The sequence below is a fragment of the Amblyomma mixtum genome, chromosome 9, assembly GCF_055824585.1.
Source record: "Amblyomma mixtum isolate Tamu chromosome 9, ASM5582458v1, whole genome shotgun sequence".
Taxonomy (NCBI): Eukaryota; Metazoa; Arthropoda; class Arachnida; order Ixodida; family Ixodidae; genus Amblyomma; species Amblyomma mixtum.
In genome coordinates, this window is record NC_143020.1 from 62421978 (window position 1) to 62439286 (window position 17309).

Genomic DNA, 17309 nt, shown 5'->3' on the forward strand with positions numbered 1-17309 from the left:
CACAAAAATATGCCCACTCAGACTGAATGAATAAAAAGAATAGTTGAGCATGTTTTTCTCACCTGCCAATCTTTTCACTGAGGCAGGCTGACAAATGGCAACAGCAATAGAGAATTTCAGCATGGCGGAGACGTACTAGCATAGACGTATACTGGTTTACTGAACAGAGGCTCCAAACAAGCAGTGACCCCGCCTGGCAGTAACCATGCCACTGCTCGTGTGTAGCCAATTTCTGGTTAACCGGCATACGGCTATGCCATTACATCTCCAGTATGCTAAATCTCTCTCTAATATTGGTAACAAAGTTTTTAACCCTCCAACAAGAAGTGATGCCATCCACATATGACCGTGACTTCATTTAAATACATGCAAGTTTACGAACATAGCAGGCTCAGTCTTCATGTTCAGGAAAGACTTAAAGGAGAAAGACTGTGCAGTCTAAGGGAACAAGAAATGTTTTCTGAAAACTCTGAAGAAGTGAACAAAACTTACAAATGTAAATAAAGATGAAGGTTAGCTACTAACACCTTTACTAACTCCTTTCATAGGGCATTCAGCTAGAATCTCGTTAGCTTGCATATAAAAAGGTATGTAGGACAACATATTGACTAAGGGCATTAGAAACCAGTGCTATTCTTTGTGAATCGCCTTTTTGTGCCGCTTTAAATTTTTCCCCTGAGCGAAAGTCTTAAGGCACAAGCCGCACTGGAAGGGCTTTTCGCCCTTATGGGATCTCACATGCCTTGCAAGACTTGAACCTACTACAAAGGCCATGGGGCACAGCTGGCACTGATACGGCTTTTCACCCGTGTGGGCACGGATGTGTGCCACCAGGTTGGTCCTCTGTGCAAAGCTGCTATCACAATAGTCGCAACAGTAAGGACGCTCGCCTGTGTGAGTCCGCTGGTGTTTCACTAAGGTGCTCTGGAGTGCAAAGCTACTACCACATTGCTTACAATGGTAAGGACGTTCACCAGTGTGAGTGCGCTGGTGTGACTCCAGGTGGGCCTTTAGTGCAAAGCTGCTACCACAGTCATCACAATGGTATGGGCGGTCACCAGTATGGACTCGGAGATGCACCACTAGCTGAGATCTGTTTTTGAATGCCTTACTGCAGTGGGTGCATTCGTACAGCTTCTTTTCTGCAGGTTTACCCTTGTGGTTACCACTCCCAGAAGCCTCAGATTTCATGCAGTGGCTCACTACACGGCTTTGACTGGTTGAATCTTGCACAGGAGGTGTATCATGGTCGCTCTGTGTGATGACTGAACCTGTTATAAAGGCAGAATACTTTCAATCAAATGCAGGAACCAACATTGCACAGCTCACCTGGAGCTATGGAAATAAAGATCAATGTGGAGGACATATTCGACAACAGCTGTGGATGTTTATAAATAATTTTATTCAATAGGTCGGCCTTAAGGAGAATTCAGACCTAAAGAAATCCCTAGGTTGAATTCAGCATGCAGTTGAAAACATTTCAGCCCCAAGAAAAGTTATCATTGCCAACAAAATACGGTAGCCTTTGAAATCCATCCAAAGCATGTGCATTACTGGCATCATGTCAAACACTGTCCTCAGCCCTCCCAAGTGGGTCTAAGCTAACTAAACACATGGCAGTTAGCTATGTTTAGCACATAGCACACTGCCATTTTTGTTTCTTTTATTCGCTCCTCAGACAGGGTATAAGAGGAAGGAAAAGGCTAAAAACCTGATGAGGCCTTGGACCCCTGTACAAGTCCTAACATCAATGCATAGAATTCACAGGGGTGACAGTTTTGGTCAATAGTTCACATATTATAGAAAACAACTTTCCAGCATATCGAAGGCAAATATCATCGTAATTCACCACAGTTCTATGAAGTGAAGCTTCTGTATCCTTCATACTGCTCTTTGAAAGACAACCTTCAGGAATGCATTTACGGAGAAAAACTACGGATTCTAACCTGATGAGTTTTGTTCAGAAAATGCACTGTATTTGCAGCCTCTGGTGGTCAAGCCTGCATGTGAAAGACAGGTTACAACCATAAGACACAGGATTACATGTGCAATAAGTCACACGGTGCTATGTGGATGAGACGGTGAAAATGGAATAAAATCTCATACAACAGTTGCACTAGGTTGTGTAAATTCAGTAGGCCAGGCTTAAAACAATCTAACTCCAACGCAGACATTCCAAAGTTTCAAATTTGCATGCAGATGGGAACTATAACTATGCTCATGAAAGAATCACAGTTACCTAAAAAAATCGGAAAGCTGTTGCAAGCAAACTAACAGCCACTTCGAAGACCTGTTTGCTTGCGCAGTAACTGGCTTCATGGGCAGGACTGTACAAGTCTGCCTACGCAGGCTTAAGAACTAACGAGTGTCAGTTATGCTTGCGCAGAAAACACATTGGTACAGGATTTCTTTCTTTTTTTGTAGACCTCTTACACCTTTCGTACCGGACGCAGGAGAAAAAATTTCAGAGCCTGACAACTGGTAAAAAATTGACAGCAGTCTTGCTTGCAGCCAAGATTATAGCTGCCCACGAGCGTGGCCAACATGTCCAAGGCAGTGTTTCCCCAGCAGCAGCTCCAAGAGTGCCATAAACCAAATCAGTAGAAGAACATCTGAAACTGCACACTACTATGCGTCGAGTGCAGTTACAGCATACCGCAGTTACTAGTGCAAGGCCCACATCTCCAATATGGGATAAAAAATTGGACGAAAAAAAAAGAAGAAACTGTCATGACTGAGCTTTGCTATGCACTACTCTGAAAGACATTTAAGGTGACAGGCTCTTCTAACACCATGGATTGCATGGAAAAAAAAAATGTCTCTAGAAATATGCTGATGAGGTGAGCTCATCTGACAGTAACGAGAGTGAAAGCTGATGATCACAATAAGTGAGATAGTGAAAGCGCAGCTTTGGCTAAAGAGGGCCATGGCTCAAGGAACTTTCTTTGACACAGGTTGGGATTAAAGGCCCATTTCCAAGAAGTGCATCCAGCAAAAGCGAGTAGGAAAACTTGTGCATTGCATCACTTGTGGGTACCCAGTGCTAGTACTGAGATTCCAACACTGCACATCATACATGCGTGGTGCACGTTCCAATGACTATGCCACTGATGCAGGGAGAGTGAACGCAGTGAGATATAAAGAATAAAAGTATAGCTTGTCGTCACCTATTGCATAATTCCGAACAGAATCCCAGCAACACTAAATCTGTTTTACAGGCATTTTGTGAGGCATGAAGACATGACACATGTCAGGAACTCACACCGGCAAAACCAAAAAGGAAAAAAAAAACAGTGTGATCTTGGACAAGTAAGTCTGGTAGATCTTGGATTGCCTTGGGCAACAGGTTAAAGAGCACAGCGTCAATAGGCCAGCACAGCATAGGGTCAACAGGGTCAATAGAGCACAGAGCTATAGAGAAACATTGGAAAGGCAAATTTTCTCAAATGGCTTCAGAACATAATAAAAGAATCTCCTCCTCAATGATAATTCAAGGTCCATACAGTGATCATGAATCAAAGTCCATACATGATGAACTACAAACGTGCAGAACAGCATTCGGTATTAGAAAAATAAAATAAACATTGTCACGATCCACCCCATACAGCCAAACATTGCCTTCTCTTAAAAGAGCCTCAAAACAGAATGGCAGATGTCAGAATGCAGGCTAAATGCACACCGCAACAAACATAGTTTGGACAGAGTCAGGAATGCTTCACACATGACGTAGTGAGGTCAGTCACCTGTGACGAACCACAAGGAATCATAGCATACTCTTCAGCAAAGCCATAAAAATGCCCATAAACCAGTGAACGGCGGCAAATACGATACCATGCAGAACTCATCACACAATACTGGCATGAGGGGTTCTACATAGCCCCAGTTTTCATAAATCCCCAACTAGCAGACAAAGCAAGAGTGCATTGTGGTGGAATCACATTGAATGAAATAAGCAAGCATTCAAAAATATCTCCAGCTATACAGCACAAGAATCAAAATAAAGATTGATGTGTCAATCACACATGCACCAAAAGGCAAATTATTTCAACGAATGCAATATTCATCATTGATGTTTCTGCTTTAAGTGAAAAATGCAAAAGAATGTGGTATAAATAAAATAATCAATTTGCGCACTTATCAGAGCAACCGCACAATGTCCATGGTAATTACATTTTTTCTTTTTCATATGATCTTGCACATCGTCTTTCACAATGACTATCACTTCAGTTTCAGAGATCCTCTTAGTTCCAGAGAGATAGAATGCACTGAGATCACTGCACATGCAATTTTACAGGTTATGAACACGAAACAATGGAGTCTTGAAAGGCTGACAGGTGTGGTATTGAAGGTTTCTTCCTCTGGAACCTTGTACGCATTGGCTTATCAGTAATGGCCTGCAAAGTAACAGAGAGCAAAGGAATGTCACTTTAAAATGAACACAAGTGCCAGAAGCACTGGCGCTTGTGTAGAGAGCAATGCACAAAGCAGTAGCGAGAATGCACAAAAACCCCATCTGGCAACACTTTCTGTAGTTTTTCTACTCTACCAGCTGAAATGCAATGTCAGTTTTGGTGTCTTTAGCAATGGTTGTCATTTGATAATCTTGGCGATATAATCTCGGCTGGAAAAAATTCTCATTTCAGCGAAAGCAATGAACAGAACAGAAATACCACAAAAGGTCGTAAGCCTAAGCTACAAAATGCTCTTCAGACCATGTGGAGGTGCTGCCAAATCGAGACCCATTGTGTTCTTGTCAGAAATCAGTGAGAAGGATTCTGGTGACCCGAACTTGGCCCGAGAGAAATGGGGAATTTCTTGGTGCATGGTACAAAAACATGTCGCTCAATACATTGTTTTACAGGACAGGAGCATCGAGCTATGAGTCTGCATAAGTTGGCAGCAGTTCCCCTGGAATGTTCTTCCCCTGGCTACTGGTGCTCCTCCAGTGCCTGCAAAACAGAGAACGCAAAAAACAGGCCAAGCACAAAAAAAAAACGACAAACGACACCAGCATTGTTCAATAATGCAGGCATTCCTGTATTTTAAAGCAGGACATTTAGTGCAATGCTAGGGTAGCATGCACTTTTCATTCCTGGGTGGTAGCTATTAGGACATGGAAAAAGGATTTAATACTTGCATGCCATGCCAGCATGCAGAGGGGGAAGACCTGTAGATATGGAAAAAAAAGCCTGGTGAGATGCAGTAACCAGTCGCTGTTTGTACCAGTTTTCAGCGTAAACTGCTGGCTACAGGAACCGTCTTTGGCATACAGTCCACCACCTTCCACAAGTCACCACAGTGCACCGTGACCGCTTTTCATACATACCACAGAAAGAACTAACCGAAGTATTTTCCATTTGATTACGGACACAGAAGAACGCATACATTGATCTCCACGAACGTGCTGTCTTTGCTAAAGCCTGCTACAAGAGTAATTAAGCGTGGAAAGCTCCCTGGCGACCGAGTGAGTACATCCGATTCACAACTGAAAAAAGAAAATGGAACCCTGCACTGATCGAGGGAAGTGACATCATTGCCTGGCGTTGCAGGTACCTGCGGGCGATCAAAGAATTTCCGGCTCTTTTCTCGGCATTGCATAACCCTCCTCGCACCGGCGCCCTTCCTCCTCCGCTCTAAGATTGTGTTTGTCGTATTTTCCCGTTTTCGTATGTTTACTGGATGTTTCTCTTGCACTGATCTGTGCACCTTGTTTGAATTATTCGTAGCGGCGACTTCGGTTTCCCCGCGTTGAACTTACACTGATACCGCGAAAACGTTTCTACGCTCAGGAATTGCCGGATAAGTGTTGTATTCGGCATTCGAGGGAAAAGGCAAGAAATTAATTGGTTTTGAGCAAATGCAGCACGAATGAAACAAACTAGATGCAGCATCAGTATTTTTTCTATAGACTTTTTCATAGCTGGATTCATTCCTTCTAGGACAGTGGCAAGCAGTAGGTCAACTGCACACAAATTTATTTTCCTCTGCTGCAAAGTAAGGAGTGCAAACATTATAAGAAAACCGAAGTCGCCGCTACGAATAATTCAAACAAGTTGCACAGATCAGTGCAATAGAAACATCCAGTAAACCAACGAAAACGGGAAAATACCATTAAAGCGGAGGAGGACGGACGGCGCTGCGAGAAGGATTATGCAACGCCAACGAGGAAAGAGCCGCCGTCAGTTAACCCTGCAGCCTGTTTGGTTTACTTGCCCGCCGATGCAAATGTTGAAATAGCAGGTTTATAGAAACAACTCCGGCAGGTTTAACTGCAGCAAATTTGTCTGGTATTGTGGTTATACACTCCTACGGCGTTTATGATAAGTAAGCGTTAACAAGCTATCCCGAAACTTTCGTGACTGCGCGGCGACATTTGGCACGCGCGCACAACACGGGCCATTTAGCGCACGCTGCAAAAGTGACGTCACCGGGTCGCACAGATTTCCTTCTGCAAAGCTGCTTCTTCTCACAGACTGACAACACATAAACACGAATATGCAAAGCAACAGACTAAGGAACGGGCACAACCGTCAACACACGAAAAGTGTACACATGTTGATGCCACTCGCGATGCAGCTTGCGTCATCGTACATCCTACGTGCATGTTTGGCGTGAACACATTTAAATACAAATAAACATTATGAGGACCATGTACACGACTTAAATTAACTATATCTTATGACACCGCAAAGTTTTTTTCGTGCACAAGGTAAAGTCGATTGGAAACTGGCCGTCAGTTGTGGCAGGTGCGACCTTCCAGCGCAAGCGAAAGAAAAATCGAAACTGGACACCGTTGGCTCGTGGTTTCGATATCGCACTCGGTGGATGGCAATCCTTGCATTCTTTCAACTTTATATACGCCTGAACTTGTACGTACGACGGTATATTAGTGCTATAAGTGTGTAAGGTCTTATCCGATGGGTACCAACCCCGAGCAAAATCGTCCCTTGTCAGCCTTAGAAGCGGGACTAGCGCGAGCACTCCGTCCCGCGGCACTGCCCGTGCATCGGCGTATTTCCCTCTTTACAATGCAACGCCGAAAAAAGCGTTTCGACTCAAAAAGTCTATTTTTAGAAATTGTAGAAAGTCTTAGGTGGAACACCCTTTATATGCCATTTACTTGAACTTGAATGAATAGTTTGACGGCTTATGGGGGTTTAACGTCTCAAAGCGACTCAGTAGGGACGCCGTAGTGAAGGACTCCGGAAATTTCGGCCACCTGGTGCTCTTTAACGTGTATTGACATCGCACAGTACACGGGCCTCTTCAGTTTAGCCTCCATCGAAATTCCACTTTAGCTGTTGACATAAGTCAGGTAGAACACTACTCCTCAGACAAATAAAAGATGGTAGCATGACCATACTTTTGATAGTCTTTGAATGAAATGAATCAGACTGGCACCTGAGTCTATGCCTCGTGGTGGTGACCACAAAAAAAGCAGCTACAAAGGAGCAGGCAGCACATGTGCAGTGTAAGTAAACTTATGGAGTGTATGATCCATAAGCGCATATAACTTGGTTTTCTCAAAAGCTGCAATGAGTACCCTCAAGAAATGGACGGGTTTCGTCAGCAGAGATTTGCAATTGACAATGTCATTGCCTTCGTCACATCACTTGAAGAAACCATACATGCCGGGCGCATCCCGATCGCTGTTTTCTTCAACATCAAGACTTCTGTTTTCCACCATGCCATTCTAGCAGCCTCGGCCAGTCTTGGAGGCAACCTGTACAAGTGGATCTAAAACTATTTGAAAGAGCAACAAATGTTTATGAGCACCCACATGGTCCAACACTGCCTCATGCAGTAGAAAAGGGCGTACCACAGGGTGCTGTGCTCAGCCCCCTTTTGTTCAATATCACTCTGGTACAAATAACACAAAACTTACCAAAGGGAGCATACATCATGCTTTATACAGATGATATCTCCATCTGGAGTGAATCCAGATCATGCTGCGCCATGCAACGATCTCTTACTAAACGCCTCCACATACATGGGTCTCCGAGGACTGCATCTTTCCCTGGAAAAAAGTGTTACCTTGGCATTCACCAGGAAAAAAATGACCAAATATCCGCTCCTTCTTGATGGGAACCTGCTACCCTATGTATGGACAAAATGATCCCTCGACATTGTCATCAACCGAAACCTTTTTCGGACACCGCATGTTAAAAAACTCCGTGCGAGAATAGCAGCAGCATCACAAATCTTCAAGTTCATCGCACGATTGCATTGGGGCTGCAGTTGTCGCTCTATGGTTCTCCTTCATAAGGCCTATGTTCATGGTGTTCTGCGATATAGTTTTCCTGTATTGCAGAAAATGTCACCTACAAATGAGAGGACACTGGAGGCAGCATGAAACACCTGCCTGTGGATCTGTCTTGGCCTCCCAAAGAGCTCCTCCACCTCACGAACACGGAAGCAGGATGTCTACCGCTCAAAGTCTTTGCTGCACAGGTAATGATACTAAGCCATTTATGTCATGTACTTTAAGGGAATAAACATTTCCTGCACGGAGTCCATACAACCCACAGCAATTCCGGCTTTGGTCAAGCTGTGCAGCTATTGCATCTTCCTGCCATCAGTCAGCCACTTAAACTACTGGCTCCAAGTTTTCCTCCTTGGACTCTCTCACCTCTTGTAATCAAACAGTTCATACCGGGTGTCACTTAGAAGAATGGTATGCCGCAAACTGTGCTGCTACAAACTGCTCTGAACTACTTAGCTGAGCATGTTAAATAGAATTCAGCGCAAAAAAACAGACAAGGGACGAAGGAAAGAGAGAGACACAGACGTTCACGAGTGCTAACTACCAACTGTTTAGTTGAGCAGTATTCGCAAGACACACACATGTTCACTGATGGCCCAACTTCTCACGAATCCTCATTATGCGGCCTTTATGTGCCCTCGTCAGGCCAAATGCTTTCATGGCGACTACAACGTAGGACATCCTCCAGCACAGCACAGCTATATGGAATAAAAGCAGCTGTCTCCTATATCCTGCGCCATAACCCAGGATGCTGGGTAATCTTCATGGACTCGCAAGGAGCGCTACAAACCTTGTCCAGCCTACTGAAGAGAACAAATCACCAGCCCATTTCTCATGACACTGGATGCCTGCACCACTTGACTGTTGCTGAAAGCCACGTTATAATATTACAGTGGATTCCAGCTCACTGCGGCATCTTGGCCAATGAGAGAGCAGACGAAGCGGCCCACAAAGGTCTACAGCACCATAACTACAAGCACATCTTCTTCACAAGATCAGATGCATCCCAACTCGCCAAACGATATACCCAGGATGAAAAGAATCCTCTCTGGAACTCGCCAAGTCATCATTACCCCTTTCTCCATTCCATCGTCCCATAGCTCAAATGAAGCGCTGCCGCTTGGGCTTCTGCATCATCTAGAAACAATTTATCATCGCCTTTGTCTTAATGTTGCATTTACGAACATTCGAGGATACCGCTTCAAGCAAGCAGACAGTCCGCATTGTGACAACTGTGGCTCAATTGAGATTGTGCTTCATATTCTCTTCGAATGTCCAGAGTACGCCAATGAATGTGCACACTATCAACAATGCATGCAGTCCGTCACCCAAGTGCCACTCACAGTGGACTCTTTATTAGGTCCTTTAAGCTGCTACAGACAGCAACAACATGTATGATATGCTTATTTGCCTATTTAGACACTAGCGGTGTTTTAGACCGACTCTAAATTGCCGAACACTTGATCACCCCACTGTACACGCTCAGAACTTGACTTCCGTCGCATCCAAAGAAGCCATCTTCTTCTTTCTTTATCCCTCGTATCAGCGCTGCTTTTTTCCCAGAAGCCATCATGCACTGAAGTATTGCGTTCCAACCCTCTTAATGACAGCACTTTTTTCTAACACCGTTCTTCCATATTTACTCCCCATTCCCTCCCCTACGCAGAGCAGCATGTCAGCAAATATTCACGCCAGCAAAAGGTTTGGTTTGGTTTATGGGGTTTAACGTCCCAAAGCGACTAAGGCTATGAGAGATGCCGTAGTGGAGGGCTCCGGAAATTTCGACCACCTGGGGTTCTTTAACGTGCACTGACATCGCACAAAAGGCACGCTGAGCGGCCCTTAAAGGACATCTGTTCGCACAGCCGTCGGTTCGACTCCCACTCGTAGATATTGATTGAATTTCTTTTTCGCTTTTTCGTGGTTTGACCTCTAACTCAGCCGAAGGTCAACACTAGGGACCCGGCAATTGAAGCACGAGGTCCCGTTGTGAAGCCTTTGCTTCAATAAAAACTGCAGACTTTAGTGCTGTGATTGTTCGAAAGCGATGGTCAGCCAACTTATTCGCATCACATGTGATAAGGGGGAAGGTACACCAACAGAACACAGAACTGCGCAGGAGGTCCAAGCCTCCCGGCATCCAAATGTGACCAGCCCACATGATAAATAACACAAAGACAATACCTTTGTAGTTTTTTTCCTAGCATTCATTGCTTGGCTGATTTTTTGATTGATTGTACCTGCTCAGATATTGCGCTTTTTCTACACCTGTATTATAACAAAAAAAAGGCTACCTTTTCTGTGCCTGTCAGCAATGCCATGATACACCAACAGAAAGCCTTTCAGTGCATGTCAGCAGATCCATGATTCACTGAAACAATACAACTCTGAACTGCACAGAAATGCACTAGATAGAGCAATGCCAGCTTCTGCATGTGTAGCCAAGCAGTGAACTGTGCCGCAGGAGTGCACCTCGTCACTCTGCTGTATTGTTAACAGACAACAATGTACAGCCTTTGTCAAAAGTTAGGAGCCCAAAGAGTTTGCTTCAGAAGCACACTGTCTGGTTCGTAATGCATCTCCGGCACTCCAAATTTCCTGAAGGTAAGAAGATTTCTGGTCCTGCCTCCTCCAATGGGTAGGACAACCCTGAATGTTACAGGAGTCCCACTACGAGGCTTAGAAGCAAACCCCCCGGGCTCTAAACTTTTGACAAAGACTGTACATCCACTCCAAAACTGTGCCACCACTCATGTCTAATTTGCTCGTTGACTTCACACCAATGGTCAAACCTGTCCCACACATGGTGTTGCACACCAGGTAACAAAACTAGTATGCAAGCATTGTGCTCCACTACACCGCAGTATATTTCACATGCAGCTACCACGGTGGTTCAAGGCTGACAGCAAGATACCTCTCCTGTGGTTCTGCTGTGTAAGGGATGTGGTGGTATGCGTGCAACCACCCACATAACATCACCTATGGCGATGAAGCATTTCAAAGTTGCGGTGTGTATGCTTAAAAAATTCACCCGTGCACTGTGCAGAGTACGAAGCTATTCCTCTTTAGTCCATGCAATTTTAAGCAACAAATGAGATCCCTGCAAGTGAGAACCATGACCTTAATGATGCTGCCTACGAGCCCTTTCTCTTATCATGAAATCATGAGCCAACATAAATCAAAAGCATCTCTTCTCTTTATGCAGCCAATAAGGAGGCGTTGTGTGTAGAGAGTTGGCTTTATAACAACTTTAGTTTTGTGTATCAGGGTTTAACATCCTAAAGCGACCCAGGATAGGAAAGACACCACAATGAAGGGCTCCAGAAATTTCGACCACCAGGGGTACTTTAACATGCAGTAACATTGCAGAATATACGGACCTCAAGAATTTCGCCTATATCGAAAGTCGACCACCGGGGCGAAGATCAAAAAAAAAACTGAAATATTTTGAATATAAAAGATCCTTTCACCCAAAATAAGTATTATTCTTTTAATGGCGGAAATATTTTTTGCAATATAACTTTTAACCCATTTTACAATACAGGATACTTGGAGATTCGCAGCCTGTTACATGTTGTAAACCTGCAAGCAGTTGACATCGACTCTAAAATCGCCTTTCTCATCACATGCGGTGGTTTCCTTAGTGACAATGGACAAAAATGATTTCTTTTTATTCCAGAATTACAATGCATTCCATGGGGTTGAATTTCAAAACTGGTGTCCAGAGAAGACTGTCTGATCTTTAACACATACAACGCAGAAAAGAGAACAAAGTCAACACAACCCTTGCACGTGAAAATTTCAGACCCTCTTGAAGCTATGCTAGTAGGCACAAGTTTTTGATAAATAAAATGGCAGTTACTCCGCACAAAAGCGGTGTCCTCCATAATGAAGACTGCGCAACATGCAGCAGAGAAGAACGGGGGTTATTCATTTGGAATTCACCCAAAAAGTTGCTCATCGATCTTCATTAGAATGAACGTGTGCAATGGTATGTCTATGAACAAAAACACAGCGTTTGAGAAAGTGAGAAGTTTAAACTTTTCTCCAAAGCAACAAAAAAAAAAAAAAACAAAAGTAGTTGTGCCACTGGAAATGCAATGCTATCAGACAAAATAGCTTTGTTGTGGGCAACAGTACAAACTCCTGAAGAGAGTGATGATAGCAATTCTTTCCTGGATTCAAGGAACAATGATGTCTAGGGATGCTCGAAATATAACACACAACAAAAGCGAACAGCACCTTTTTGAAGAACTGCACTACTATTGAATTTTAATGCACAATATGTCAAGCAAGGAAGTTTTACAAACAGCTAGAATGCATTCAACATTTTGAAAGAGGAAACTGCAATAAAATAGTAATGTGCACTAAGCAATTTCCCGCAGTTGACCCAAATTATGAGCCTTACACAGCTCATAAGATTACGTTTTTCAATGGTACTAATCACAGTAATTTTCGTTTCAGCAGACACAACAAAGAACTCCTCAAGCCACCAAATTAATGCAAAACACAAAATTTTGAGGCTGGACACCTGCTTGTCCTCACTCATTCCTGCCATTAACACTGCTGGAATAAAAACACAAAGATTTAACAAGAACAAGTTTTCCTCTATTGTCATACAAACATTTATAGCTTCAGATAAGAATGAGTGAATTTATATTGATTGTTGCAAAAATCACCCCACTCAGGCTTAAGGATTAAAAATAATTCTTTTGTGCACTTTTACTCCCTGAAACTTCAATGAAGCAGGGTAACATTTAGCGCCAGTGAGGAATATTGGGTGGGTATAAAGTTTTTTGAAAGTCTCTTTTAAACAGGAAATGATGCCATCCATGCAAGAACATGATTTCATTTCCATTCATACAAATTTGTGAGCTTAGCAGGCTCACTCTCTGTGTTCAGGAAAGACTGACTGACTGTATGTTGCCTAAGAGAACAAATGTTTTCTGAAAACTCCGCAAAATGTGATTAATGATGACTGTTAGCTACCAACACAATTCATAGGGCATTCAGCTAGAATCTTGTTAGCTTGCATATAAAAAGGTAGCTCGGAAAAAGTATCGACAAAGGGCGTCACGAACCACTGCTACTTTTTGTGAATCGCCTTTTTGTGCTGATTCAAATTTTGCCTCTTGCTAAATGTCTTTTGACATAAGTCACATTGGTAGGGCTTTTGACCCTTATGGGATCTAACATGACTCACAAGGCTTGAGCTTACCGAAAAGGCCATGGGGCACAGCTGGCACTGATACGGCTTTTCGCCTGTGTGGGTACGGATGTGTCTCACCAAGAGAATCCTCTGTGCAAAGCCGCTACCACAGTGGTCACAACAGTAAGGTCGCTCGCCTGTGTGTATGCGCTGGTGTTGCTCAAGGGTTATTTTTTGTGCAAAGCTGCTATCGCAGTGGTCGCAGCGGTAAGGACGTTCACCAGTGTGAGTGCGCTGGTGTGCCTTCAGATTGGACATATGTGCAAAGCTATTCCCACAGTTGTCACAATGGTAAGGGCGGTCGCCTGTGTGAGTGCGCTCGTGTGCCTTCAGGGTGGCCATTTGTGCAAAGCTCTTCCCACAGTGGTCACAAAAGTAAGGTCGCTCGCCTGTGTGAGTGCGCTGGTGTGCCCTCAGATTTCCCTTTTGTGCAAAGCTGTTTCCACAGTCGTTACAATGGTATGGCCGGTCGCCGGTATGGATTCGGAGATGCCGCACTAGCAAGGATCTTGTTTTGAATCCCTTGTTGCAGTGGGTGCATTTGTGCAGCTTATTTCCTGAGGGATTACTGCGGTGGCGACCCATACCGGAAGGAGTAGATTCCATGCAGTGGCTCATAGGGTGCCTTTCACTGGTTGAATCTTGCAGATGAGGTGTGCCATGGTTGCTGTGTGTCACGACTGAACCTGCGTTGCACAGGCAGAGTAATTTAAATAAAATGAAAGAACCAACAACCCACACTTCTCATGGAGCTAGGAATAAAAGTAGAATGCAGAGGACACTCTCATCAAAAGTGGTGGTTACCTATCAAAGTTTTGCTCAACAGATCTGCCTTAAGGAGAAATCAGGCCTGAAACAAGATGTCCCTACAGTCCAATCTGCACACACTAAAAAAAAAATTTAGGCTGCACGAGCTGTTATCACTGCAAAAAAAAAATTGGGCAGCCTTTGTAATGCACCCAAAGTTGCTCCAATTGACCCTAGCGCTGACACTACTGGCATCATGACGGACATTGTCTAAAGTCCACACAGGTGGGCTTGATAGCTAAACAAGTGAAAGTCAGCTATGCCTAGCCCAATGCCATTTTTTTGTTTTATTTGCTCCTTAGACAGTGTCTATAAAGAGAAAAAGGCTAAAAGCGAGACAAGGCCTTGGCTTCATGTACAATTTTTTGCAGCAATGAACACAACTCGCAGCGGTGAAAGTTCAGAGAGAATAGATCACATATCACAGAAAACAATTTTCCAGAATATCGAAGGCACATATCACCATCATTCACCACAGCTTAAACTAAAGCTTCAGTATCCAACAAACTGCTCTTTGGAAGACAGCCTTCAGGAGAGAATATATGAATAAAAACTGCAGATTCTAACCTGATGAGTTCTGCCATGAAAGTACACCATGTTTGTGGTCCTCGGAGCTCAAGCCTGCATGTGAAAACCAGATTGTATCCATTAACACAAAAGATTACCTGTGCAACAGGTCATGCGGTGTTATGCACATAACACAGTGAATAAGAAATACAATCTCGTAAAACAGCTCATCCAGGTTGTATATATTCAGTAGGTTGAGCTTGAAAAAAAGTGCGTTCAAAAGCAAACATTTGTCTTAAATCTGCCTGCAGACAGTTACTACACTTATGCTCACAAAACACTGACAATTTTTTGTCTACAAATTTACACGCCTACTGGAAATGAGCCAACAGCCATTGCATTGAAGAATGCCACTGCACAATGGCTGGCTTCGTGGGAAGGACAGTAAAAGTCTACCTAACACAGGCTTAAGAACTAACACGTGTCAGTTATGTTTCATGACAAAAAAACTTGATAGAGCCATCATTAATTATAAACCTTTTATAGTCATTGTACTGCGCAAAGAAAAAAAACTTTCGGAGGATGCCTACTGGAAAAATTGCCCAGGTTACAGCTGCCCAAGAATGTTGCCAATTTGCCCAACATGATGTTATGCCTCCACCGTTTCCAAGAGTGCAATTAATGGAGTAGAAGCACATCTGAAAATGCACACTACTCTGTCTTAAGTGCAGTTAGAGCACACCATATTTACGTGTGCAACACCCACACCTCCAAGTTTGGGGCAAGAAATGAGGGGGGAAAAAGAGGACGAAACTAGAGTGACCGAGTTTCCCAATGCACTGCTCTGAAAAAGGTTTAAGGTGACCAGTTCTTCTAACACCATGGATGGCACTAAAGCACATTTCTGTGAACATGATGATGAGGCGAGCTCATTGGAACTAATGACAGTGATGAATTCTTATGATGCAAGGTTAGCTTTGGTGAAAGAACATCATGGTGCAAGGCACTTTCGTCAACACAAGGGTGTGGGCCTAATACCCATTTCCAGGCATTAAACCTACATGCGAGATGCCTTCTCCAATGACTTGGCCACCGTTGCAGGAAGAGTGAACGTGGCGAGAAATATCGAGTAAAGGTGCGACTTGTCATCAGTTGTTGCATTACTTTGAGGAGAAATCACAGGAGCACTATATTCATTTTACGGACGTTCTGTGATGCAGTCGAGCAAAACTAAAGACGAACACTGTGGGTCAGTAAATCCGGTAAAACTGGTGTGGCATGGAGCAACAGTGTATAGCATCACTAGAGCACACAGCTACAAGCATAGAGCATAGGCAAATTTTTTTTAAATACCTTCCCATTATAATAAAGCAATTTCCACCTCAAAAACAAATCAAAGCCTATACCACCATCATGAAACGAAGCCCATACACAATGAATTCCAGATGTGCAGATCAACATTCAGTATTGTGAGAAAACAAAAAAAAATATTTTCGAAGTACAGTCCATAAGACAAATGTTGTGTGCTGTGAAAAAAGGCTAAAAAAAGAAAAATGTCAGAATGCAGGCTAAATGCACAACACAGCAATGAATATAGTAGTTTGGACAGAGTCAGCAATGCTGAGTGCATGACGGAATGAGGTCAGTCACTTCTTACCAACCACAAGGAATCATGACGTACTCTTCAGCAAAGCTAATAAGGACGCCCATAAACCAGTGAACAGCGGAAAATACAGTAGCATGTAGACTACAGCACAGGATTTGCAGAGGTACGTACAGTATTCACAAAACCCCAACCACACACAAAGGAAAAGCGCAAACTGCTGGAGTCACACACTGAATGACGTAAGCAAGCATTCGCAAAGATTCGAGGCCATACACCATAAGAATCAGGACAAAGATTGATGTGTCAAACACAGATGCAACAAAAGGCCAATAATTTCAACGCATGCAATTTTCCCCCTTTATGTTTGCGCTTCGAGTGAGAAACATGAAAGAATAATGAATAAATGAAAGAAACAAATTGCAGGCTAAACAGAATGATCACACATCTAGCACAACTGCATTTTGTGTTTTAATACCATGTCACACATGAAGTTGTTCACAATGACCATCATCTCAGAGGTGGTCTCGCTTTTATCTGTGAATAACAAGATGGCGTCTGATTCATCCCATTTTGCACCAAAAATCAAGGCATCATTTTCTGCCATTTTTGATTACGCATAATGTTTTACAACCAATAGGCCTCCTTTGTTAAACGTACGCACCAGATGCTGATTTTTTTTTAGTTCCCCAAGTCACAAGGCTACTTGACGAACTGACATGCGATGCCCTGCTGACACCTGCACAGACTTTCTTACAAAAATATGCAACATCTCCTGAATGTTATAACTGCCTTAAAACAAGTGCCAATCTGACCCATTGCCTGCTGGAATGGCTCGTGGCCATTCAGCCCCTGGGTGACCAAATAATGTGATTCTACTGCTACTACCAACTGCCCGCCACAAGAGTACACACGTTGCA

At 43.5% G+C, this 17309-nt stretch overlaps 2 protein-coding genes across 2 annotated transcripts in view; both read right to left on the bottom strand.

Moving 5' to 3' along the window:
• The window catches only part of LOC149329304 (uncharacterized), a 46084-nt gene extending 40508 nt beyond the window's left edge, over nucleotides 1-5576 (bottom strand). Inside the window, exon 1 of the mRNA XM_089561911.1 lies at nucleotides 1947-5576. Within this exon, the coding sequence (XP_089418037.1) occupies nucleotides 1947-2028 (82 nt within the window). The 5' untranslated portion in view covers nucleotides 2029-5576. The remainder of the gene's footprint in view (nucleotides 1-1946) is intronic.
• Nucleotides 5577-13042: 7466 nt separating this feature from the next.
• On the bottom strand, nucleotides 13043-14939 carry LOC149329305 (uncharacterized). Its single transcript, XM_089561913.1, has 2 exons — nucleotides 14847-14939; nucleotides 13043-14158 (listed from the first exon to the last, which is right to left on the bottom strand). Exons 1-2 carry the CDS (start codon nucleotides 14926-14928, stop codon nucleotides 13350-13352), a joined length of 891 nt encoding a protein of 296 aa, XP_089418039.1. The 5' UTR covers nucleotides 14929-14939; the 3' UTR covers nucleotides 13043-13349.
• Nucleotides 14940-17309: the final 2370 nt, after the last annotated feature.

Coding starts and splice junctions, on each gene's coding strand:
- LOC149329305 (XM_089561913.1), bottom strand. CDS start 14,928: ATGGATACAATCTGGTTTTCACATGCAGGCTTGAGCTCCGAGGACCAC. Junction 14,159..14,846: donor TTCATGGCAGAACTCATCAG/GTTAGAATCTGC, acceptor TGTGCAACGCAG/GTTCAGTCGTGACACACAGC.